Here is a 27588-nt window from a genome sequence, read left to right as displayed (position 1 = left end):
AGCAGGCTAAGATGAAACTTAAAAGCAGACTAAAAATTTATTCATGTGGACAACCCGAAGGCCACTCCTCAAGCTCACTACCTGTCTGCCTTTTATTTAAACGCAGTCCTGTGTGTGTAAGGCAGTTGCTTCCTCGGCCTTGGTTTTCAGCAACTTTTTAAAGATTATTCATTTTTGTAGATTACTCCTTGACTTCTTTGAAGGTCAATGTAGTAGTCTGACAGCTGCTAGGTGTCTCGAAACACTGTGAGGGCACAAGTGTTTTGTTGTCAGTCATTTGGTTTTGGAGACCGAGAGCTGTGAAGGCACGCAGTGAGTGGGACTCTTCAGAAATAAATATCCTTCACTATATGCTGCAAGAAATAACCACATCTGTTGTGGTACGAATGGGTGTAGTACAGATGCCTACATGTAACTATTTTCTGTGGGTTTTTTTTAAGGGAAGAGTTGGTGCAAAGGGGGAATTATTTTTTGCTACCATTCTCTCTTACAGCTAGATAATGATCTTTAATTACGTAGGGGTTCATTTAAGCTAGATGTTTTCATTTTTGAGAATTTTATAGGGAGGTATTTTTTTAAATTACATTTCAGAAAACGCTGTGATTTTTAAGAAGGGCTGCACTTTTAAAAAATATAAATGAGTAAAAAAGCTAATTTCACAACATGTGGTGCCAAGCTGTCTAGCAGCTCTAGTACGTTCTGTCAAGCCAAAGGCATATTTTTAGCTTCACTCTCTGCTACGTATGTTGTTGTAACAGGTGTTTGATGAGACTGTTTTCTTTGTTTATAGATGAGGTCTTGTCCGAAAACTTTTTGGACTACAAGAACCGTGGCGTCAATGGCTCTCACCGTGGTCAGATTATCTGGAAGATTGATGCCAGCTCTTACTTTGTGGAGCGTAAGTGTTTTTCCAATCCTGCTACAGTATAATTCAGTCACTGCAGAAAGATAATTGAACTACTTACGTTGTTCTTACGATGGTTTCATGTCCTTCAGGAAAGGCCAAAAATGTTACCAAAATCTTTGAATGTATTGAGAGGAACTGAAACACTTTATGGAGTAGAAAACCACAGTTTCTGCAAGCAAATAATCATAAATATCATTTTTTTATGCAGTTATGAATAAGTGGTTTAATCCATTTGCTGTTATTTGGACTATATCATTATCAATGAGCTACACTAACTTTAATATGGTATTAAGGAAGAGAGAAACTGAGGGGCATAATCTCACTCACGCTGACTTTTAATTGGAAAACTTCATGGTGCATCTGGCTTTCACCAGATTCAGGTGGATTCAGAGGTAAAAAGAGTCGAGTTTTGATCATCAGCTAGATGGATAAAAGTATAACAATATGTAGTTGCAGCAAGGTATGTGATTTAAAATTAATTGTTCCTCATTGTATTCATATATTACCCAGGGTGTCTGATGCAACGCGGTGCAACTCTTTTCCACCCCCTTAGCAATCAAAATACAGAAATGCTGAATTTGCTTCTGCAAAGTACTGTGTGCCTTGCACAGCAAGTTAACATTTCCAGCCTTGGCTGTCCCACATCCCTGACCATTTGTGTCCAAAGTGAACCTGACCACTTGAGTCTTTCCTCTTTTCAAAGAGTTACTGTGTGATAAGGTGAATGGAGTTCATGGTTGTCTTTGGAGAACAAAAATCGGGTACTCAAAAGATTGGACTGACATCAAGAGCAAAACATCTGTGGTGAAAGAGCTACGTGTATCCTTAAGGAGGAGTTAAGTGTGAAGAAGCCTTGTATGAAACAGTTTCAGTTTTTCAATTGTACTGAATGTTTCACTGATCTACCTTAGCCTGCTGGGCAAAATTCAGAAGCTTTGTAAAAGCATATATAAATTGCATGGCAGTCAGTTATATCTATTTAAGACTGTCTGAATTTGAAAGCAATCAAGGCGATCTCTGATATAACCTGAATTCTAAAGGATTTGGAAAGGATATGAGTTATACTTATCATAGAATCATTCAGGTTGGAAAAGACCCTTGGGATCATCGAGTCCAACCATCAGCCCTACCTCCAAGTTCTCCCCTACACCATATCCCCCAACCTCTCATCCAAACAACCCTTAAACACATCCAGGGATGGTGACTCCACCACCTCCCTGGGCAGCCTCTTCCACTGTCTGACCACTCTTTCTGTGAAAAATTTTTCACTTTTTTCACTTGATTAGATTCATCTATGACTTTGATTTTAAGTATCTGGTATCAGCAAGGATGCTACATGCAGACATTTTACAAATACTCAGTCCTAGGAACAGGTTGTCTCTTTGCACTATGAAGCATTACTGATGGTCTGTAATTCCTAGTGTTAAGTTAAATTGAGAATGTTGTTCTAAAGAATTAAGGGAGCTGCTGAAATGCCTACAAGACATACAAGATGCTTGTATCCTGTGTTTTGAAAAATACATTTAATGGAAATTATTTAATATATAACAACACTGGGTTTAGTTATCCTGGTTTTGGAGCAGAAATACATTACAGAATCTAACCTTTAAAGCAGACCCTAATTTGCAGCTGCTTCTTTGAACTGCGGTTACTAATCCATGAGACTGATCATGCTTTCCTTTAGCTGTTGAAGTGTGAGGAGGAGATATAAAATTCCAGAACTGGCGTTTGAAGAGGCCTTGGTTTATTAAGGAAGAATGGAAGGGGGACAGGGCTGCCCATAGCTTTCCTGCCTAATCCACAGCAGAAAAGAAAGAGGCAATGTGAGAAATGCTTAGGGGGAAGCCTTTTCAGGTGGGCCACATTTCATTACTGCACAGTGAATTATGTCAGTTTAATAAGTTGTCCCCATTAGCTGAGACATAGTAGCTGTTGTTAATTGATTGCATGTACATTCTTCACTTGCCCTACTGTAAGGAAATGCAGCTTAGCATAACCAACCTTCACTGATGCTTAAAACGAAGTCGTACTACACCATAGTTGGGCAGCCCACGCTTGATGAGTTGCTTCCTCTTGGTAATTTGTAATGCTGCCATCATTAGGTTGTGAATCTCAGCCCTGAGATTATGTACCAGTGCACTCATCAAGGACAAATTATTGCCTGTCCAGAATTAAAATAGGAGAAAATGAAGTAAGCAGTAGTAAGTAACAGTACATGCGGATACTCTTAGAGCCACTTGACTACTGAAGTGGGAAGTTAAAGCAGTGAAAAATGTTGATGTATGTGAATTTTATAAATCTGGAGGCATATTTGAGGGTTTCTGCTCATTGTTGAGACTCAGATATGAAAGTACAGAGCTTTGCAGTTTGTTAAATGTTACGTTAAAAACTGCAGTGTATGAAAGCCTCATGTATTTTATACAAAGAGGATGGTGTAAACCACCTTCCTTCAGACTTATTTTTTGAATGATGATCGTATCTTCCTTTTAAGTTGCATAGCACACAGTGTGGTAACCTTTTCGGGAATCAGAAAGATCTTGGTCTTCAAAATCAAACTCACTTATCTGTTTTCTTTTTCTTGCCACTCACTACAGAACAGAGAGAACCTGGAGGACAGGGCAAGGGTATGTTCAGTGGTAACGTGCTATAAGAATTGCCACGCTGGTCCAAAGTTAACCTGATCCAGTGTCCTGCCTCCAAACATGTCCAGTAGTGTAGACTTGTGGAGGGTATAAAGGTAAGCGAGTGTTAGTGAGTCTTCTAGCTGGAATGTTCTTAGCTTCTGTTAATCTGTAGCTCAGGCACTTCCTGAGATGGGTATTCTTTTTATTTAGTGGTTGTCAAGGCATAGGGTAGGTAGTTAAGATGTGGTAATTTATTTTCAAGATATTCATATTGGGGTTTTATGCATTATGTTATACTTCCCTTAGCTTGCTATTGATTGGAGTCTTATTGATTATAACATTAATATTCTATAAAAGAGAGTAGCTCACTTACAAAGGCAGCCCTTAATTTCTGCTTTTGCTTTTTCTGTAACTATCTGTACCTTGATACCTGTTCACCACATGAGTCAATACTGGCAATTTATCAACCAGACAGTGCTTCAGAAAACATGGTATTCACTGCAGTGTTTGGCCCACTATAGCTGGCAGGAGCCACGATGAAGGGGAAATCACGACATGGACAAATAAGGAATCAGCCGTACGCAGAGAATTTGAAGTTCCCAAGAATTTAAGGCACCCCAGGCAGACTGGTTGGTTCCTATTCTTAAAACATTCAAAAGTTTAACGTTTTTGGTGGTGCTATTGTGTGCGGTAAAATAAGCTTTTTATCGGGGGACCATGGAGATCATCCTGTCCAACCTCAGAATTCGAAGTTTTTCTTTTTCCAACAGTTAGACTTTAGGACTCCCCACAGGGTGTTTTTGTACCACATTTATGGAAATTACCCTTATGCTGTGACCAGCCAACTACTTGACATAAAGAGCTTAAAAAAGACATTTTTGAACTCTTTTTTTTTTTTTTTTATTAAAGAAAGAGCTGCATGAGGGAACTTGAAAAATCAAAGATGTTAAAGATTGTCTGATTTGCAACAGTGAAATTCACATGAATATGAAAAAAGAAGCATTAGGAATGAGATCAAGTAAATAGACAGTTGTTACTTTTCTTCTGTATTTTGAATCTGGAGGCATATGTAATGTGTTTGGGAGTATTTTATTCAAAAGGCTTAATGTTCCCCAATTAGTTATCCTTTGTTTCCTGCGGTTTTGAAAATTAACAAACAAATTAAATGTGACACTTTTAACTATGTAACCTGTAGCCATTATATATAAAACCACTATTTAGGTACTTAACAGAGTACGGACATCTAATCACTGTAGAGAGTAATTTGTGTGCAATGGTCTGGGACCTAGAATAGCAGTGAGTAAAGGCAAAAGTGTCTGGAAGTTATTTTCTTCGTGGTGGAAGAATATCACAACAGAAATCTTCTATCAGACGTAGATTGTAGTGATAATTACTGGCAAAAAACATCAACCTGGAAGACCGCACTAGACCGAAATTGTGCACATGCTGCTGCTGTGGGCAGAAGAAACTAGCAGTATTGAGAGATTAGTAGAAGTGCATCAGGATTAGAAAACACAAAAGAGAGCATGACAAGAAATTGAAAACATTTTGGAGGTTAACTGCATTTCTTGTACTTTTATAAAACAGAACTTCAGCAATTTCAGGTGCTTCTCTGTTGTTTAAGCTATACTTTCACAGTATTCTCAGTGGATTACCCAATCTGAATCATTACGGGTTACTTTTTCAGGTGTATTTAAAATCTCACTAGGTTAAGAAGATGGTTTTTGTGTGGTAGATCGATGACAACGCAAAACAGTTTTCTGTTTCTGGAACATGCTTCTATGTTTTGGGGGTATCTGGGCAAAATACCTGTTGCTTTTAAATTTGCTGATAGCCTAGTTTAAGGCTGTCTAGAGAGCCCTATCACTTTTCAAAAAGGGTAATTTCTTAACACGTACCCAAATTCATTTTCAGATACCACAGCCATTTCAAGTTTGTGGTTTAGTGATCTTTTTCACCTTGAAAAGGACTAATACCTTTCCCAGAGAAGCTTATGCCTTCCCACTTTGCATATCACAAACTTGCACCATAATGTTGCCAGACAGATATGTAATTGGTGTGAGACAGAGAGGGAATTGCTTCCAAATTACAGCATGAATGCTGGTGGAACAGAACTCCTCTCCTATTAATATCCAGCAAACAAAAAGCCTTAACAACTGCAGAGGCGATGTTGCACTATGGCCAGTTTCACATTTCTGCGGAAGTCTTGCAGTTTGGGGTTTTATGACAGCCAGTGATAAACAGTAACCATCCACTGTAACCATGGGGAGAGAAAGGAGGAGGGAAGACAGCCGACATGCCACTAGGTATGTATAACTTGTGTTAAGGCTTGGAGAGCACCGCAGTGAAAGAACCAGCCTAAAATGGGTTTTCCAGGAAAGTAAACATGCTCTGCTTCACTGCAATTTCTGGCACACTTTTTTGGCTTATCCAATACCAGTGTATGAGAGACCATTTCACTGAGGTGCGATGCAGCATCATCCTGTAAGCACAGTATCAAACTAGCATATCCTTAAAATGATGAGAAAAGTTTTGACACTATTCAGAATTGCACTGTAGATAGCCAAATACTTGGGACCCTAGTTAATTTACTGTCCTTTCTGTAAATTGTTTTACTACCTGACAACTAAGAAAGCCATTTCCAAGTGTAATCAGTCATTTGTGTGGCACTTTTATGTAGAAGCTTATGCGTTGTTTAAATTTGTTGTTGCTGCATTTTTTTAATAGCAAATATGGATGATATGCCTTGCAGAGAGCAGAAATTATAGTTATTTACTATTGACTAGCAGGGAAAAAATGGTAAAAAAAGCATACCACTAAAGTCAGAGGTCTGAGAGATCCTGGTACATCTGCAGGTAGAAAGCATATATGCCATATATGTGTGTGTTTGTGGATTATGTGGAGAACTGTCCCCCAACACTGACAGACAATCAGCCCTTTCATCTAGGGCTCTCTCTAGAAAATACATCTTTTGCATTGCTTTAGGAAGCCAATATAAAGGCCACTTTCAAAGTACAGATAATTGTAGGATGTTGTAGCCTCAAATGTTTCCAAATAAATGAGGCACAGTCATCTCAACAAAAGCTTTAACAAAGCTGGAGTATTTGTAAAGTTTTCCTTTTTCTGGACAGGCTGTTGACAAGTCCAGCCCACTAAAATAATTTCCTGTATCCATTTTCATTACCCCAATGTTTCTCAAATCACATGCAGTCCACTTTATGAAAGACTGTGTGAGGGGAGAAAAGAGATAAGGCTGTTGAAGTTCATCTTGCTATACCTTTGAGCAAATAAGAATACGTGGCGTGACTTTAACCTTCAGGAGTCCACAGATGGTAAAAACTGGAGCAACACAGAAGCATCAAGAGTGAAGACTATTTAGCAGTCAAAGAAAAAAACAGATATGGAGCAATAAGAGAGACTTATGCCCTAAAAGGTGCGTCTACTGCTTGTCTCTCTCCCAAGGAAGACACACCATAGTTATGAGGTTCTTTTTTTTCATCTCTTTACCCATGTAGTAGTCTTATTGATACTTTTTGGTTATCTTCCACCTACACACAATTTTTAAATTCCTTCTTCCAAGAGTACCTCAGCCCAGTCCCCTTATAGTAGTTTAAAATTCACATTTGAGCCAGGCTTAGCTTTGGGAAGAGGAGCACAGTCTGAGCCTGGATTAAGGCATTTCCCAGTTCAGGGCTGTTGAGGTTCCTCAAGAGCCCTTTGCTTTGGATCCTTTGATCAGGCCCTTAATCTTTGCTGTTGTTGCATTTCCTCTAGTTGTTCTCTTACAAAGTCTTTCTGTGCCAGGATTGTAGGCAGCAACCTATCATAAACAGAAACACAGGTCAATCCACACAGACATTAGACAGCTATTTCTCAGTGTCCTGCAAGGTTGAGCTTTGGTAGATTAACTGAGAAACTTGTCTACAAATCAGATTTTTCTCCGTCTTTTTCTCCCTTTCCACAACTTGTTTTGACACTTGGACATACTTTGTTTGTACTGTGGAGATCAGGGCTATTTGTTCCCACACAGGGAAGAAGATGCTTATGTTGCAGCATACATCCTTGGTGACACCATGCTGGATCAGCCTGGCTGGTCCCCACACTACCTGCTCTCCACTTTTCATGGCAGTGCTTAAAGAAATACAAAATCTCTGCTTGCACAAAGCTGAGATTGAATGAGAGCTTTGACAGCTTGACTTCGGTGCCTGGGAAGCTGATGGAGCAGATCCTCCTGAGTACCATCAAACAACACGTGGGACAACCAGATGATCAGGCCCAGTCAGCATGGGTTTATGAAAGGCAGGTTCTGCTTGAATAATCTAAGTTTGCAGATGACACCAAGCTGGGTGGGAGTGTTGATCTGCTCAAGGGTAGGGAGGCTCTGCAGAGAGACCTGGACAGGCTGGAGCCATGGGCTGAGGCCAACTGCATGAGCTTCAATAAGGGCAAATGCCGGGGGCTGCCCTTGGGCCACAACAACCCCCAGCAGTGCTACAGGCTTGGGGAGGAGTGGCTGGAGAGCTGCCAGTCAGAGAGGGACCTGGGGGTGTTGATTGACAGCCGGCTGAACAGGAGCCAGCAGTGTGCCCAGGTGGCCGAGAAGGCCAATGGCATCCTGGCTTGTGTCAGCAATAGCGTGGCCAGCAGGGACAGGGAAGGGATCTGACCCCTGTACTCGGCACTGGTGAGGCCGCCCCTCGATGACTGGGTTCAGTTTTGGGCCCCTCACTACAAAAAGGCCATTGAATGACTCGAGCGTGTCCAGAGAAGGGCAACGGAGCTGGTGCAGGGTCTGGAGCACAGGTCTGACGAGGAGCGGCTGAGGGAACTGAGGGGGTTTAGTCTGGAGAAGAGGAGGCTGAGGGGAGACCTCATCGCCCTCTGCAGCTCCCTGAAAGGAGGGTGCAGAGAGCTGGGGATGAGCCTCTTGAAGCAAGGAACAAGTGATAGGACAAGAGGGAATGGCCTCAAGCTGCACCAGGGAAGGTTTAGACTGGCTCTTAGGAAGCATTTCTTTGCAGAAGGGGTTGCTGGGGGTTGGAATGGGCTGCCCAGGGCAGGGGTGGAGTCCCCATCCCTGGAGGGTTGACCCAGCGCTGAGGGATCTGGTGGAGTTGGGAATGGTCAGTGTGAGGTTAATGGTTGGACTGGATGATCTTCAAGGTCTTTTCCAGCCTAGATTATTCTGTAATTCTGTGATTTATTTTAATAGATCAGTGTAACTTAGTGTTGTTTTGTGATTGATAATCTTTCTACTATTGACAGTAAGAGATTACAGTGTCATCTTTGACTCACAAATTAGTTAGTCTTTTCCACTGCTAAATGCTTCTGGAAAGTTTGGGTTGGAGCTGTCTAGGGAAATCCTAGGTGGAATTGCCCTGGAAGATGGATCCCCTCTCTTTGCTCCATTGCACAGGGGCCCCTATGCTCTCCCCTTGGATACTTCTATTTGACCTGTTTCTGAAACTGCTGCAAGCCAAGTTAGTCCACACTGAATTCATTAAGAATTGCTTGCATGCAGCTCCTGCGTGCCATCAGGCTCAGCACCTTTCATGTACAACCATGTACAGAGAGCCCAGGTGCAGACTTTGGCCCAGTCTTTGTAGAAAAACAAAAGACAAATGCAGTGGAAATGGGAAGCGTCTATGATTGGAAGGGTATCAGCACGTGTATAAAAGGTGATATTTACTCCAAAAGAGTGGTAAGGTACTGAGCCTTGTTTCAGTTATTTTCTTAAATACAAAAAATATATATATAATTAAGGATACAAGTTCAGTTCACCGGTGCAGAATTATTCAGGAGACAGGGAGGCTGTCTTGTTGGTGTCAGATCTCAGCACCATCAAACATGAATATTTTTGATGATGGGAGGGATAGGGTCCCTGAAGGCATGGATCTCTGAGCAAAGGCTAAGTTGCATCAAGGGCTTGCCTGAGAGACCAAACTCCGAAGGTGGTTTATTGTCTAAGCCCATCACTAGTTTAAAGGTCCTAAAGAATAGATCAGTGTCAATAATTTACCATTTCTAATTTTGGAGAATTTTATGGATTTTTTTGTTGTCCTGTTAAAGCATATCATGAAAGCAATTAATCAAAGCACAATGCAGAACATATGTATTAAAGATAACATATTTCTCAGTGTATGGAGACAGTGAGTTTGCTTCACATCTAAAAGAAAGGCTCTTTTATACCTCTCTACAGTAGTGAAGCACCCAAGGGGCTCTTAGATGTCCAACATGGCACAGGAAAATCTCAGTATAAAGGGGAATAAATCCCTTCACATAATACAGAATTGTGGTTGTAACCCTGCTATATCATTGTCTGGTTTTGGCCAGCCTGTTCATCTCTCATGCCTTGCTGTGGTTATGGCAACATTTATCTAACTCATACAACGGCGTCTGGACAATTTTATTAGGCAGAAAAACTTATTTGACCTTCCATGAGGCAGGCAGAATTGTATCTGTGGTGCAGTGCTGTAGTAACTCATGCATATACGACGCAGGAAGCCTTTTGATACTTGGCTTTTCTTGCTAACTAGCTAGTAAATCTAGCCCTGTCGTCATCTGGTCCAGGGCTTCCTGCTATAGGACTGCGAGATATTAAGAACAACATTTATATCCAGAACAGACCTACTCAGAGAGCAGGAGGTCAGCAGGGATGATTTACTATCTCCCTGCAGGGTTCAAACACTTTTTCCCAGCAGAACCGTCTTTCTACAAGGTCTTTGATATTGCTAATAGGATCTTGAGAGCCTCAGATGAACAGTGTTCTATACTTCCAAGCCATTCTCCAACCTGTTCCATACTTTAGATGTTCACTTTACCCCATTAGTAGCAGGTATAATTTCCTCCCATATCCCAGTACCAATAGCTTTTTATAAACCAAAACCAAACCCAACCTTGAAATAGATACTTTTGCCGTAATTGTTTATTAATTAAATTTCCATAATGGTGCTTCTTTCTGTCCTTCTCCTTTCATTAAATTATCCATGCTAATTTCATTATATGTTCTCTCTTTAAAAGTTGTCATGCCTGTGAATTTTTTTCCAAGTCTCCTTTGCCAAAAGCAGCTGCTACAGTAAGACATTTAAAAGTAGACAGATGTGTTTATTCCAGACCCTTCATTTTCCTTGGCATCAGAGCCTATGTGCCTGGCAGGTACTTGTTCACTTTTGAAGCGGTAGGAAGCAGACACATGTGGGCAGGTGATGTGTTTACTGACTTGGGGTGAGCTGTCACAGCTCACTTGTAGCTCTAGACTCATTCCTGAGATTAAGAGCTACAGGTGTGATTGCTTCTCACTCCGGGGCTGTTTTAAGGCAGCTTTCCATGATTAGGTTGTGTATACTGATAATCTTGCTTCCTTTTAGTATGGCCCCTTCACACTGTAAGAAAGATATGAATAAGATCTTTCAATGATCTTGGGTTGTCTGGTTCAACTGCTGGCTCAAGGCAGGTCTGGTTTAGAACAGATTGCTCTAGACCCTGTCTAGTCAAGTTTTGACTGTCTTCAAGGACAGAGTTTTGTTCTGAAGCAACTGTTTCAATGTTTGACTACCCTCATTGTGATTTTTGTTTTCTAACACCTAATCAGAAAATAATAATAATAATAATGACCATGATGTAACCTAAATGTAAATGAATCTTAGGCCTCAGATGTAAAAGTGTAATCATTTTCAAAGAAGGTCTTTCTCTGTGCCTCTCATTTGTTGTTTTTTTTTTCCTGACCCATTTCTTTTGCATGGCTGGGATATCTTAGAAGTTCTGTAATGAGTTCCATTCATTGGAAAATCCAAAAAGGAAACGTTAAATTATCAGGGGGAAAAAAATAATAATCTCATAAATAAAATGCATGAAGTTATCAAGAATGAATTTTTTAAAAGAAAATAATTTACCCCATAAGAAGCAAAATCATTTTTGATTATGAAGTGCATTGCTTCTATGTTGCAAGCATGAGGTGTAGCTGGGGTTAGAAATAAGGTGGGCAATGCACGTGCATCAGAATTTAAGCTGTGCTTGTTGTAACTTGCTGGCAGTGTTCTCCCAGACGGAGACTTCTGAATGACTGAAGTACAAAACCAGTGAAGTAGAGAGTGCAAACACAAGGGGGAAAAAACACTGGGAATAAATGTGTAATCTTTTTGTAGGAGAGGAGCACCAGGGAGCTTTCCCAGGCAGCTCGTGGTTAAGGAGGGCTCTTGGCTTCTGAGGCCCCCTCTGAGCTCAGCAGGCAGATCCTCGGAAAGGAAGCAGATTCTGGTGTGTCTCACGTCTCGTGGACACCTCTCTCTCCTGCCTCTGGCTTTAAAACTCTATCTGTGCACAGAGAAGTTTCTTAATACTGCTGTTGTCTAGCACAGGTGTTAAGAGTTATGTGACTGCAGTTCTATTTCTCCTTTCCTACTCCACTAAAATAAGCCTACAGTTGAAACACATCAAGGTCTATGGGGGCTTGTAGAGATTTCAGAATCTCGATTTGTCTTCCTACTAGCTTGCTGTTTATCCAAGCTTCTGAGCAGCATTTCCTGAGGGCAAAATTGCTTTATAACGTGGCAACTCTGGTTTACTCCAGAGGTAACCTGTGATCCCACATAAACTGACATGTGATTAACCTCCCTGGATTGCCAGGCAACACTTGAACAGCAGATTTACCCCACCAGAAAGCATTATGTCTATACAGTGTATTAGATTAGTCCGTCCGTTTAATTGCTAGGTAAGATTTAAGGATTAAAAAATCTATTTCTTTAAAACAGAATACAAGTGCATTGTTAAGATTTTGCTTTTACAACAAGGAATTCTCCTTAGCTTCTCAGGTATAGTAGCTACTGTTTATTTCTGACTTCTGAACTTCTACAGTCTATGTTAGCCTAAAGACCTCCAAGAGGTGTATTTGTCCTGTTCCTGTTGATAAAGCTGTTTGCCTGAGGTGGAATGAGCCAGCCCTACTCACTTACAAAACACTAATTATTTTTTTCCTTTGGTTTGTCACTGTGGCGTCTCATGGTCATGGGGAGAGACAAAACTCTTTGTTTCTCTCTGCTAACCTATGATTTCTTGATTTACATATAAGTGATGTTCTGTAATTACATGCTTCTGGTTTCAGGCTTTCAAATGTTTTCCTGTTTACATGATATTATGGTAAACTTTAGGAGCTGCCTGGGAGGAATATTAAATCTACATAGCTAATAAATTCGCCATTTTCCTTTCCCTCTGTGAACTGCACATAGTCTATGCATGGCATGTCATAAAAATGAGAAGTAAATTTTGGTACCAGTATACTTTGGCCTTATCATTTCATTTCTTCTTTTTCTGGACTCCTCCTTAGATTTTGGAGAACCCATCATGTACCTTTTTTATATTAAAGTGAAAATGTAAAAGAAAAGGCTTATAGTGACATTTTGGATTGTAGGGGCTCAGTTCAGAGACAGCCAGAGTCCTCTGTGGTGTTTAAGATGATGCTACCTCAGTTAGCTTTCTGTCTTGTGTCTCTGCCAAAAGTCATCTCTCAAACCACACCATTTTTGGAGTGACCATTTGATACCTGGTCTTATAATCAGTTGTAATTAGTGGGTTGCTTGCTCCAGTCCTGGTGGTTTAGATCATTTCCAGGTGCTATTCCCAAAGGCCTCAGTGTCTTACTAGTCTGGCTAATGTAAGCAAGCATTTGGGGTTGAATCAGCTCACATTATCTGCAGACTTCAGATGTGTGGGGCTCAGCTGTGGGACGTTACCAGAAAGCCTTTGACTTGTGTGTTTTGTTTATCACGTTCTGGTGCAGAGGGAATTTTCATGTGGGTTCGTGCTGCTTTTCCATATGAATTTCTCTCTGACTTTTAAAGGAAAGAAAATGAAACTTAGCCGGGAGAGATCTCAGTTGAAGCTGTTGATTTCCCTGACTGAAGAGTAGGTGGCAATCAAGAAGATCAACCAAGTTTCCCAAGATTTCTACCTGACAAAGGCAGAGGATTCATAGGCAGAGTCAATTCAAACTAAAAGCTTAGTTTAAAGCCTTATCCTGGAAACTCATGGCAGCTTTCAACCTTGTTGTGAAAAATGGTCCTTTTTCAAAAAGATTGACAGAAGTCTCAGTACTGTTTGCAAAGTCCCCCTTGTACTCAGTCAGTAGTAGAGCAGAACCCTTACAACTCTAGTGCCCTACGCTGTGCATATTATACCATACTGTCAGTGGTGGTTATGTCTGGGGAAGGCACGGAGATTAAGGCAGTGTTGATTGATGTGAAGTGTGTCTTTTGAGAGCTGAGAGCAGTCATCTGGCGCGGGCTTCCAGTTGTTCTCTAGAGCGTCTCTTTCAAAAGATCGCATCTCTAGTTTTATCAGAAAGGCATAGCAATGCTCAAAATAGGGAGACGTGTGACAGTGCACGGGTGTAATAATCAACACTGATGTCTTTCTTTAGGGTTTAAGGTAATTTGCATTGTTGCAAGTGGAACAGGTTTAAGGTCATAAATTAAATGGGAGAAGGCACTTGCTCTTACAGAGCAGCTCTATGGACAGCAGGGTCTGAACTTCTCCAGAACTCAGAGATTGAAATCGCATCCCTGCTGCAGTTGACAGAACTGGCTGTTAATTTAAACAACATAAGGATTTCACTCAAGAGTGTTAGAATTTGCTGTTTTAAAATTATTAAATCTCTCCCTGGTATATATTCATAGGAAAGCATGAAAATTTGATCTTAATTCCCTTTTTCTCTTTGCACTTTTACAAGAAGAAAAAGTAACTAAATAAATTGCTTCTGGGATGAAATTTTCTATGGTGGTTTAACGCCAGTACATGGGTGTTTTGTGACAGAGCTGTGAAACCATGAAAACTGGGTTAATAACGAACCCCCTAACACAGCCTTAACAGTAGCACTGCTAGCAGGCACCTCTGTAATTACTGCTTCTCTATGAAGTGTACTGAGCTTCTAGGATGGATTAAAGATCTCATATTGTGCTTTCTTCTGTTAGAAAATGACTCAGTGGAAACCTTTTAAATATATATAATATGTGCAAAGATAAAGTTTCTGCCTCTGAACTAGCCCGTTTAGATTTTGTGCAGTTTGGAAAATAGAAACTGGGTATGCTTTAGCAGATTTGTTTCTTTTTCTAAATTTCATGAATTTGTTGCATTTGAGATGCAGTGAAAGGCTAAGTAATACTTCTGTGACATGCATAAATGATTTAGCTGACATATGCATGTAATGTGCTGTGGAATATAAATCCAGCTGGTAGTGCATTTAGTGGATTTTTTTCTTTACCTGGCTATTTTCAAACAAAAAAATGGCAGGAGCTTTAGAAATATTTTGGAGAAGGGCAGCAGGACTGAGTCACATGTGGATGTGAAAGGAACAGATTACAGCTGAGGAGACTGTTTCTGTTAGAGGGAAAATGAGAAGAGGTAGGTCTGATCGTCCACTGAAATCAGTGGGAGGTTTTCTGTTGGCTTTAACGAGATGAATCAGAATTTTGACAGCTACTGTGGAAGAGGCATATAGTCTGGATGTTGGAAAATACTCTACAAATTAAACACAAAATTTGTAAGCAGTTTTTGTTGTGCAGTGGACTAAAAGTTACTTAATCCTTCAAAACACTTTTATTTTAGAAGCCACGGGTTGTCAAGGCTGATAGAAAGATTCCTGCACGCTGGTAGGTGTAAGTAGTATCTGCCAGCCCTCTCTGCAGTCATGACAGTCACTTTATGGTAGGTATATTTTTCAAGCCAGCAAGGAGGTGGAAAAATGAACCGTGAAAACTATAAACCAACAATACTTGGAAATACATTTACCTCTTTTGGAGTCTTAGTGTGGCCCTCGGCAGCTGAATATCCATGACAGCATTATACAGGTGGACAATGTACATACGCTTTCTCTGACAGACCAAATTGACATGGTAAAAATGCACATCTGATGCTGGCCTTTTTGCTAGGAGGTAAATTTGTGTATTCTCGGTGCCTACTTGAGACTTCAGATACAGAATACACGTGTTCTAGTAAAGGATCTATATTTGAAAAACAAGAGGCTGGGTATTTTCTGTGCATGAACTGGGGTGGATCCATTAGTTTATGTGAGGTGATGTCAGTTCACAGCAAGTGAGAGTTCAAATATTTGGCTTTCAGACTAGAAATTCCCAGAGGTAGCAGAGCTAAAAAAAACCCCTGCAAACCAATCTATTGCAAACCCATCCTGGAATCATTATCTCTCCTCTTAGAATTGAAAAATTCAAACCAGTAGGACAGGTTGTTCCTCTCCTGTGGTCTCAAAACCTTATTCATGGCTCTGCTTGATGCCCTTTCTTTTTCAGCTCTCAGCGCTTCCAAAAAAGACATGTTTACTGGTGATAGTTAATAAGAAGGGTACTTGCAAGAAAAGCCCACATTTACAGTATTTTGTAATAGATTCTTTTTGGGCTTGGTAAGTAAACCAAAACATGTTACCTGCAAATACATTGTATGACCTTCTTGGCGTTGTGAATTGTGTTTTATAAAACATCTAAGCTACACAATCTTGACAACTGGATGGGGGGTGACCTGGATGTGTTTTTGAGCATCTCATCAAATGAGATAGGTTTCAAGAGGCTATTACAGCTTCTGTAAGAAGGGGACAGTTCCCCTGATTTTGGTGAAAACCCACCAGAAGATTTAATGGAACTCTTTGGTTAATGCATCTGCAGTGCATTATGTAGCAAGGGCAGACAGAGTTTGTGTAGCAGTGTGCCTGTTACCATTGTCATTGGTTTAGGTGTACATGACCATTTGCATGCCAGAAGAGCTCTCCTTCCACAGTAGACGGTCCTTTCCCTCTCCGTGTGAGCTTATAGGCACCTACAGCCAGCCACTTAATGCAGTAACTTTCAGTCTCGCTTTCCATTCCTTTCTCCTTCCTTTGTGATTGCTGGGCAAGGTGCCAAATACAGTGTGCTTGTCTGAATGCCATGCTCTCTTGGTGGGATTTATAATACCCGGAGTGACAGGGTTACAATCCAGGAGTTTTTTTAAAGTACAGACCTGCCTGTGATTTCAGGGAAAATAGATGTAGGGTAGGTCTGAACAAACAAATACTTTAAAAGAAATTTGGAATGTACTTTTCAATTTTAGCGTGACCTGACTGATTGCAGCTTAAGTAATAAGTAGAGCTAAATCCTGTGGTGACCTGCTCAATCCAATCCCTTCAGGTCAGTGGAGAAGTGTGCCTGTAGTGCTTTACCTCTGCAGAGGCAGGTTGACCAACTGCACCCTGTACCTGCTGGGAATTTAACTGTTACTGAGCTGCTCTGCTCCTAGATGCTAATACACTTTGTTAGGGCCCCTACTAATGTTGTCATGAGCATTGCTTTGCAGAAGAGAATACTTTTCTCCTGTGACTGAAGAACAGCCCTGTTATTATGGCCACGGGCTTATGGAAGGACTAGCAAACACTCATATTCCTCTCTCCTTTAAAGTGGGTTGATGGAAGTATAATTTTCTTCATCTTATAGAGAAGGAAAACAAGTCAGGAGAGAGTGAAACTACTACAGTAAGTCAGTGGCAGAGGTTTGAACAGAACCCAGGTTTCGTGGCATCGAAGCATTTAATCTGAATGCTTGGTGTCTTTCTGTCAGAGATGGCAAAGGGGTAGCCCAGGTTCTGATGTCTTAAGCCTTACCCCAGGCACAGGAAGCTGACATCTGTCTTCCAGACTGCAAGGAAGCGACACAGCATTTTCCTTTTTCAATGTTGCTGCATATAGGGTAGTTAATAAAAGGTTGAGAATCTCTTGCTTGGGGCTATAGGAGGTGTGAATGTGAGTGCCAAGATTAGGATTGTTAAATTTTTATGTATATAACTGGCAAATTACAGGCAAAAACATATATAATATGCACTATAAACTTTACAGTAGTACATGTTACAAACGTGCAGGTGATTCAAAAGGAATTTACTCCAGAATTATCTTTCCTTCACTACTACTTTCTTTTTTCAGATGTCCTTTGCCTCTGCGTTTGATTTTGTCTAGGTTCTCTGCAAGCTTATTTCTGAAAAACAGTGTTTTAAAAATAGTCTAGGTTATCTGCAATCTGGACTGTACAGTCATTCCCACTGTGTGTTGTCACATAACAGCTGTTAGATCTTGCTCAGGCTATTTGAAGATTTGCATTAGGGTTTCCTTTTCACAGTGCAGCAAATCCTCAGGGAGTTACACGTGCTGGTGGTTGGAGACCTTAGCCTTTACTATAATAAAAAATATAAATATATTTTATTACTATAATAAAAAATAAAATATTAATGATTCCTCTCTGTCACCTGTGTGTGTGACTGCAGCAATTTCAGCTTGGATGGGTCTGAGCGAGCCGGGAGTTAGTGGTGTTGGGGTGGCAGCTCTGGAGGCCTTCAAATGTCAGTGCTGGCCAGTGAAGCAAACATCAGTGGCTTGCACCGTGGGTCCCAGCAGTGCAGAGGGCAAAGCCAGAGAGAACGCACCAGCCACCTGCATCTTCAGGCATCTGTATATGGCTTTATAATCGATAGGAACTAATAATGATTTGTAGACCATTTTTTACAGTCTCTAAATGTACGTCTTGATATATTTTGCTAGAGAACAAGCCTTCCTCACTCTGCAAGATGTTGTCTAGGATGCCTATGACTCTTTGTTCCCTTGCTTCTTTAAATGTGGTATTTCCATTCCTTGTTAGTCCAGTATATGTTACAAGATAGTAATTTTTTAACCTGCACAAATGCAGCATCTCTTTCATGGTAATCTTTTTCCCCACAGTTCTGTATTTTTATTGCACTTGAAATCAAATGCACTCATCCAGTGCTCTCAGCATTAGATTCACCAGTCTTTTTTCAGTCAGGATATTTTATCTTGCCTTTCAACTTAATGTAACCCATTTGTGGCCCCTTCTTTTTACTGTTATTGAGTAAGATACTTTTGGAATTGCTGGGTTTTAAAAAGTCATGTTTCATTTTGTGATTACAGCAATTTTCTTCCCTAATTATTAGATTGCAAATAAATGGTGAACAGAAGTTGGTATTTGAGAAAAGAAAGAAAAAAAAAAGTTGTCGAAATAGGAGAATGCAGAGGTAACTCTAAAGCGAGAAGTAATAACAGGTATAATACCTCTTTCTTAGCAGCCTTTTGATCATTTCCTTCTTGATAGCTTGTGCTTTGTCTTATGAATTCCCAGGAAAATTAATGATAGGCACTGTAGCAGTGGCATCTAATCAAAATGCCCTTGTGAGTAGGAGATTTCTGAATGGGTGAGGAGCCACATAAGGGCCATCTCAAGCCAAACTGTAAGAATTCTTCACTGTAAAGTGGCTCAGCAAAATGCAGCAAAGTTTTCTCCTTCTACAGTCAAAATTGTAAAGTGAATCACAAAAGTCTCATAGCATGCTTCCTGTAGAAGATGACTTTGTGGGCAAGTTTCAGAAGAGCAGCAGTGTTTGATGGGTCTGCCCTCGTCTTTGTAAAAGAGCACAGAGAGACTCAGTGCTGTCAACATCCCATGTGGTTGTGAATCCAACTATGATCAGAAGCAGAAGTCCAGTTTGTGGTTCCTGCTAAAAATGCAATTTTTCTAATGCGTAGGTTTTTCCTTCTACTGATCTTTAGAAAGCTTCATACAGAGTTGTAGATCTAAATCTGATGATTTAAATCTCATTCTGATGTCTTTCTCAGTTGATTCAGATCCTGAGTCCTCCAGAGCCTTCCTAACAAGACGTGGGCACCTTCTTTCTCTCCCTTTGAGATCTTGGATACAACTTGACGTTATCTCTTTCCTGAAAAGCAATTTCACATGCTGAGTGTTGTAGGACCAAGCTTATGGCTTTTACATAGCTTGCTACTGGGCACAGTCCCTGTACTATTGGCAGCAACAGACAGGTGTTGGCATGCTTAGTGGCATGTGAATATACAAAAACATAGCTAGAGCACAATCCCAGTTCCTAGAAAAGGAGTTGGTCACGCTGCCCTCCCTTTACTGCCAAACAGAGACCTGAGCAGCTCAGGGGAAGGAACAGTCCATGCCACGTGTGAAGGGAGGCGCCGAGGCGCTGATGTCCGAATCTGTCTCCCTGGAGCCAGCTGCGGTTCCTCCTCCCTTTTTTTGTGGAAGAGGTGGCGGCAAATATGCGCAACATCGTGTAAAGCAGCAGTGATTTTGAAACTCATAGCACGTGGGCCACAGGCGGTGAGCTGGTATTGGAATAGAAACCACAGTAATGAGACTAATCAGAGTATGTGAAGCTGGAATGCCAAGGGCTTTTCTCTTCGCAATGTGTCTTATGACGAATATGAGCATCCGAGATCCTCTGATCTGCAGAGATTGTATTGTTGCAGAGAAGGAAGAGACCTACAAAAGGGACTGTGCGTCAAGCAGACAACTCCGGGATCTCCTGCGTGTCCCTGGGTAACCCAAGCTTTGAGTTTATTTGTCTTTTACAAGTCCTCCCTGCAAAAAAGTAAATCTAGCTAAACCCGCACATGCCACACTCCCATCCCTGCTGAGCTTAGCAGGACTCCGGTGGCATTGTTTTAAGAGAACAAGGCCACGTTTTTATCCATCACACCCAGATTCAGCACAGTGTTTGCAGAGGCATCACACTGGCAGGGTTTCACCAACCAGTGGCATGGCTCACAAGTCTCTGTGAGAACCAAAGGATGGGAGTGTGCTCTCTCTGCCTGTGGTTTCTCAGCAAACTGAAGGAAGCTAGGCCATGGTGTTGTAAAGCAAAGCATCTGTAAGACTAAAAGGAGAGGAGAGGAAAAATAATGTACCTCAGCAGCATAGCTGGCATGCAGCTTTTATTCAAGGCCCATGGTTCTGAGTGAGCAAATTCCATTAATTATAGATGCTTTGGATATGTAAACAAGAGAACAACTCTGTGTTGTGAAGACACAGAAGTCTCTTTTCCTCTGTTTAATTAATGCTTACAAGACCTACCCAAATAAGTCTTTGGTGTGCCAAGAAAAGACCTCAAAGAACGCTGTTCTTCAGAACAACTGGGGAATTTTGGTCATTGGGTAATTACATTGCAAGGCTGCTCATCTCACACTTGTATTTAAAAATGTAACAAGTATTTAGTGATAGAATTACATAGTGTTTGCTGCTGTTCATTTCCTTGAATTTCCTGTTCATTGCAAAGAAGGAAGAAAGTAATGGGGAAAGGAGTAAAATGTTTGCAAGATGTAAATGTGAATCTGAGAACCAGTGTGCCAGAGATCTCAATCTCTGCTGCTCTGCTACCGTGCTGTGTCTTTTGTCTTCAGTAGAGTTACAGTGCCAGAACACAGGTGCAACTGTCCTCATTTTCTCCTCACGCTGTGTAGACCCATTAGGTGCCTTGCAAGTAAGACCACATAATCCTGAGGTGAAGGGAGACGTGTATGCCTTTCCTTGGGTTGCTCCCTTGTATGTTTTCCTTGCCTTTAACGCCACTGCCTGGAATACTGGTCTTCATTTTAGTCTTTCAGATTTTGCAAATGATTCTCTTCCAGGATTGTTTGCAAATAGTGCTGCTCTGTGGTACAGTCAGGAAAGCAAAGAGTTTCATGTGTCATACTTGCCATTGCATTCTTAGTATGTGTAACCTACTACCAGTTGCCTAAGAGAGTACCACAACATCTCTTCTTATCTTCTCTGTGAGCTTTCACTTCAGTCTAAAGTAGTGTTTTGCTCTGTTCTTTTACTTGTATTAGGGCATTCATACTATGACAGCAATGAACAGTCTTTGTTGTATGATAACACGATGCATAGTTCTCTTAATCACTCAAAATTAGGGTTTTTTTAATTTGACAACTAGAAAAAGCAGCAACAAAAAATAATGTGCTTAGTGTAGTGGGTAACTGAAACAATTTGAGCACTAGGAAGCTGCTTCCACAAGCATTTTGAATTTTCATTCAGCCATCTTCTCAAATTGACCATTTCTTGCTTCGTTGTCATGGAAATATTAGGCTAAAAATATCTTCAGATACGCAGTAGAGACAAGGAATGTGTGCATACTGATTCTGAAGTGTGATAAATGTATTAAAAAAGAAAAGCAGCCCTTATTATGGTATCGTGATTAACAGTGCTAAGCTTTTGGCTTCTCTTTTACATCCACGTGCAAAGGATTTTTTCCTTGGTGTAATAGTCATGTCTTATTGCCCAAGGACTTAATTGCAAGTCTCTCTTTGTATACTGCATGGCACATGCTTGACTGATGGTAATAGCTCCCAGTCAGAATGAACACTGAGTTTTAATATTGCATGGTCTGGCTGCTGAACACAAAGAAACTGTTGTTGTAAAGCATTCTTATAGTGAGTGAAGAGAGCTTAGCACTTGAAAATGTGAATCGATAGGGCTTCTGACTGGGAGAGTTTGCAGAGTAACAAAAGAAAAGATGTAACCTGTAAGAGTAGCTGGGGGAATGGTGGGGTCCGTGATAATTGGTTTTGGCACTAACATCTTCAAAGGTCACTTTCTTGGGAAAAAAAATCAAAGACTGACTCAAGGGAGTGTTCTGTTTCTAACATGAAATTCATTTGTGCTTATTAGACATGTGATTAAAGACTGGCTCAAGGAGTGCTGTAGCAGGTGTCTTGAATTGAACTGCTACTAATGTAAATGAAAACATGAATCCTCCCTAATTTCAGTACTTGGCTGGATTTGGGTTTGGCAAGGTGGCCCTTTTCATGCTGCCTACTCCCTTCACAAAGCAGGCACCAGGTAAAGTTGTGGCTTGCACCTTCCTAAATACTGATTGTTGATCATAAGGCTGATGTCATTTCTGCTTCTAAAAATCCAAAGCAATGCCTTGTCGACCCATGTTTTGGATCAGGGGGAATAAAAACATGTTGTGATGTAGAGGGCTGTGTTTGAGGCACTTGGCTTCTGAAGTTCATGTGTTATCTCTTGCTCGAGGCTGTGCCTGAAGGCATAATCCAGTCATATGTATTTAATTAAGGCTTTAAACTACTCTTGCCCTGATAAAAGCAAGGAGCTGATGGTTCACAGGCATCTGCTCTAGGAGGCAATTAACTTAAGGCAGACATAATACCTGGAAGCCTGAAGGATATATTGTGACAGGGGCAGCTGAGGAGATCTTACTTCATCTAGGACAACCCAGTGGCTCTACGTCACAGTAAAGAAAGGAGTCCCCAGCTCTGCCCGTCTCTCCTCTTTTGTGGAACTGCGAGCTATTTATAGTTTTGAGTTTATACCTTTCTCTGTCACTTGTGAGTCATCTTCACGGTGCCTCTGCTGACACTCAGAACAAAGCTCAGGGATGGCAGTGTTTCTGTGTATTTATTTTCTGTCTGTTTATGTTGTGTTTTGATATATATTGGTGTAACTGAGAACATAGTTAAGGACTATATCTGCGGTTGAAATTCCTCTCCTGAATATTGTCAGTGACCAGCATAGCTAAGGAGCCACTAATATTGAAACAGATGTTATTCTGTGTGTGAGACAAGGCTTATCTCCATTGTACTGGAAGCTTAGGGATTTTTTTTCTCCACTATTCAATTTTGATAAAAAACTGTTGAGTCCATCATAACCAAGGTGATGAGCAGTTTTAAAACAGAAGTGTTATTTAAAAACTTAGTCTGATGCAATTGTTGCATTTCAGAAGTTATTTTAGATCATCTCCCTCATGAATAGATGAACCATGTGTTTGATTTTGCCTGCGATGTTGTTTTTCATGCGATGTGCATGAGTGCTTAGGATCAGAGAGCAAACTTTAGGCATGGTTTCCGGTTATTATGGACTCCACTATCACACAGTTAAAAATGCTTTGATGACTGCAAGTTTTTCTCAAATAAATTGCTCACTTGCTAATGCTTGTGGTGAAAAACTCATCCTTAAGCTGATTTACATAAAAGCGTTATACGCCTGTAGGCCCCAGAATTTCATTAAAGTCTCAGTCTTAGTGCAGCCTTTATAATTTGCTGTTTGCAATGACTAAATGTCTTTCTCAAACAGCTTTTCCTTCTCCTGATGAAAGACAGGTAAGTTGTTACACACACACACACACACCCCCTATCCCCAAGTTTCATTCACTCAGATTGGTGCCTGAGACTTCTTTACAACAGTCCATAAAGGCAGAGCAGATAGATAACACTGTTGAGTTTGACTGTAAGTAAATAGTTAAAATTCTTGCCTGTTCTGGGCTGGATCCCACTGTCTTTATGAATATGGAGCAAATAGTTCTGTTGCTTTCAATGGGATGAGAGATGACTCAGTGTCAGGAATGGTAAGGCTGAGTCCTTCCCCCACCCCCCATTTCACATTGCTGAAGATAATTTTAGGAGGAAATAATTATTTTCAGGGATGTGAGCAGTCTGAGCAAACCAAATTTCAATTCCATTACTCATGTTATACAATTAAGTGGGTAATATTTGGAGAACATGCCCCAATGCAAACTGTGGGTTCTGTTCCTAGCTACGTAAGGGCTAAACCACCTTTTTATTAAAGACATTTAGTATCTTTAGCTTCTGGCTGGGTGGTGGCATCCTTCCACTGACCATTCCTCTGGTGGGTAGCTGCGGAAGCTTTGCCTTGCTCTATTCTGCCTCAGCGTCAGTTCTTAATCTAAATGCCAGACTTCCTGGGCACTTTGATGGTCCAGGCCCTTGTCCATGATGAATTGGACTTTCGCAGTCGCCACTGGATGGCTGTAGATTTCAATGTGTTCCCTGCCTGAATGGACAGAATTTGAGCCAGTAAACTGACCATAAATCCCATAGCCATCTCCCTGTGTTTGCCTAATTGAGAGCTTGAATAGAAATCCTCCAGTACATGCATTGTGTTCCCACCGTGAAGGCAGCTGGCAGTGCTTATTTGTCTTAGCGAGACTGAAACAGTGCCCTGCTACCTGCTCTCCCAAAATTCTTCTCTACTCAAGCCTATGAAAACCACAAATCACAGGGTTTTTTTCTTCACTGTCTTACCTGGTTCTGTCCTGGCTTCTGTTTCTCCACCTCACGTTCCTAATCCTCCCAGTTGCCTCCATCTCTTCCTTCAACAGGGGCAAATCAGCCATGGATTCATGTTCTCCTCTTCCATGCTACTTGGCACAGCGGGGAGATACCCAGGGATCCAGTCCTCTGGCTCCCAGGAGAGGTGCCCAGCCCTGGCACAGCCAGGGAGAGCTTAGATCTGTATGGCAGAAACGGTCTGTCTTAGTGCCAGTCTGGAACGTGCTTAGCACAGGTAGGATCTCATAGGCATTTAAATGGTAAAGTCAAAGATGTCGCAAATGAGCATATCAAACCAAATTTTTTTGAGAAGCTTACAAGTTAGCCAAATTTTGAGGTACTTTTAAAGGAACAACAGAAGATACATGCTTACTTTAGTGACTTCTGCTGCATATTAACATGGGGGGTAAAAGGAAAAGTCTTCAGAAATCTTTAATGGGTAAAAAACCATGGTTTTCACTTACCCTCACAGCTACAAATTTCTGGATTAAGTTTTCTTGCTGTGCATCTCTGTAGATCTGAGGCAGACATCCAACATGCAAAATTTTATTCCAAATATATGTATCTTTGAAAATACATAAGCAACTGAAAACAAGGTTTATAATGAAAAATACCAAGCAGCTTTAGTAATCACCAGTGCTAGATGTCCTGCCTGCATGGAGAAATATATACAAGTGCTGAAAATGTATAAGCACACATCCATTCCAGCTGCTAGCATTCTTTAGTGATGAGTCTTGCCAACAGGACAGTTTTTTATGAGGTTAGCACACAAGCAACAGCCTATTGAAATTATATCTGTATGTTCTTCCTGAATAGCAGTTTACAGAGTCACTTTGTTGTATCTCTCCTGTAATAGAAACTCCTGGATACCTTTATTTTTGTAAGGTAAAAATGTCATTAGTGTACTAATTTACCTTACTACTCTTGTGATGGTTGGAGGCAGGTAGCTGCTGAATCAAATTATCAGGCAAAGGAAATAAAAGTGAAAGTCAATAGTAGAAACTATCTGCAGATCAAAAATAACAGAGCAAACAATCAATAATAGAACAAATTATAATAATCAGCTTTCCCATTATAAGGGATACAACTCCATCCTTTAATGTGCAACCCTTGTGAAGCAATAGCAGTCTGTGACAACACCATCTGAAGATGAAATGCAATTACTAAAATCATCTGATCTATTCTTCAAATAGCAGTTAAAACTACAAATACTGAAATACATTATTTATTCTTGCAAAGTTGAGGTTATGTGAATATTCTAACTATGCATTTCTTCATCTTGACAAGTTTGGATTTTTGGCTTAAATTTAATCTTGATTTGAAGTATTCTGGGTGTTCTACTGCTTGGTTTTGAGCTTGCAAAGGTAAATTGTTGATAAGTACTGGTCAGCCTTAATTCTGCCTCCAGGTATTTTTTTCTTTCTTGCCTGGAAGCATTATAATAATCTGAAAGGTGAGATTTTAAAATCTTGTATCTCGCAGTTTCTCAAAAATCTTTTAACAGTCTGTTCACATGTTTGTGCATGTTTTAGAGCATGGCAAGAAAAGAGTCATGAGAAAATCAGAAGAAATTCTGCAGCTGGAATTAAAGAAATACATCTGGTTAGGCCTTGTTTGGTTTTAAACTGTTAGTTGATTCATAACTGAGGTGACTTATGGAAGACCGTAGGCGGTTGTGATACTAAACAAATACTATGAGCAGATGTGGTTTACAGCTTAAGGAAATGCACAGTCCATAGGTGGCTGAGTAGCAGACCAGCTTGACGGCTATAGTATCACCATTGCATATTGAACAGGCAGTTCCTGGAACTGGCAGTTTTTCTGATACAGCACAAGAAATAAGAGCCGTTGTTTGCATGGAGCCGCAGCAGGCATGCGTGATGGAAATAAATGGTACCATGTATCGATGCTGTACGTACAAATTGGATCTGCCAGTAATAACCTTACCTTTGATCTTCATTATGTGTCTTCATTCTTTGCTGACAGGGTAGGTATAGTATCAGGAAAAACGACTTAAATTTGTCTAAAAACTGTTGATGCTTAGGGAAACCCTCACACTGATGCAGAAGCGCTGGCTTTCAACTCCTGGTTGTACAGCTTACCTGCTCTCTACGCTTCCAGCAGTATTTAAAAGCAGGAGAGAGATGGGTGCTGGAGGCAGCAGCAGGTGGAGAAGGGTGGCCAGTCATGACAGGTGGACAGGACGTGCACTTGCACACTGGGTTTCACAGGTAGCTGCTGATACAGCTCATACATTGTGCTCTATCCTTCAAGAAGTTCTCTGTGAGAGGGCACATTTTTCCTCTTTCTTCTTCAGGTTTGACTTTCTTACTCTCTCCCTCACTGCCTTGCCTTGCCTTGTTTCTTTTTCCCATTTAGTCTCATTTAGACAGTCCTTGTCTTTCTCCCCCCTCCCCTGTCCCACTCTCTCTGCGCAGTGATTCTCTTCTCATCTCAGCCCTCTCCTTCCCTCAACTTCAACATCAGTGCTGTTGCTTACTCAATTCCAGTACTGCAACACTTCATATAAACTGCCTTTAATCTCTGTCTGTTCTGCTTCCCACTGTAATTCCTTGTTCTGTTGTGGTTTTCTTTTTTTTTTTTTTTTTGTTTGTTTGTTTGTTTGTTTGTTGGGGTTTTTTTGTTTGTTTGGGGTTTTTTTTGTTTTTTTGTTTTTCACATGGCTCTCCCAGTTTCTCCACTGGATTCAATCAGTTCTCCCCTCCATTGACTCCCTGTCTCTGCTTTGGCACCTTCTGTCTCCACTTCCAGAGATCACTGTGACTACTTTAATTCAGGATGGTCCTGTAGCAATCTGATTACAGCACAGTATCATATATTTGTTTATTTATTCCACTTCTGGGTCCTCTCTAGGGAAAACTTTATGACTCATAACTTAATTGCTTCACTCTCTGATTTGGTTCACTTGGTTCCCACCCACTTACCAAAGACAGCTAGCTTTTCATTACTGATTTTTGACACCTCTCATTTTTTATGCACAATGTTCGCCCAAAAGAGCAACAACAGCTCTTTTAGTGATAGATTGAATTGATCACAAATGACTCAGTTTTTAAGACTGGCATTACTTCCCTGAGAGGTTGTTCCGAGCTGAGAAATGCTTAGCTAATGCC

At 40.8% G+C, this 27588-nt stretch overlaps 1 protein-coding gene across 4 annotated transcripts in view; it reads left to right on the top strand.

Moving 5' to 3' along the window:
- The window catches only part of HECW1 (HECT, C2 and WW domain containing E3 ubiquitin protein ligase 1), a 265816-nt gene that overhangs the window by 99830 nt on the left and 138398 nt on the right, over positions 1 to 27588 (top strand). For all 4 annotated transcript variants that reach the window (XM_074900896.1, XM_074900895.1, XM_074900893.1 and 1 more), the window contains one exon: positions 791 to 898. In XM_074900896.1, the coding sequence (XP_074756997.1) occupies positions 791 to 898 (108 nt within the window). The remainder of the gene's footprint in view (positions 1 to 790; positions 899 to 27588) is intronic.

This window comes from Athene noctua, chromosome 2, assembly GCF_965140245.1.
Source record: "Athene noctua chromosome 2, bAthNoc1.hap1.1, whole genome shotgun sequence".
NCBI classification, from domain to species: Eukaryota; Metazoa; Chordata; class Aves; order Strigiformes; family Strigidae; genus Athene; species Athene noctua.
The sequence above is the reverse complement of the archived record's forward strand: the minus strand, read 5'-3'. Positions and strand labels throughout refer to the sequence as shown.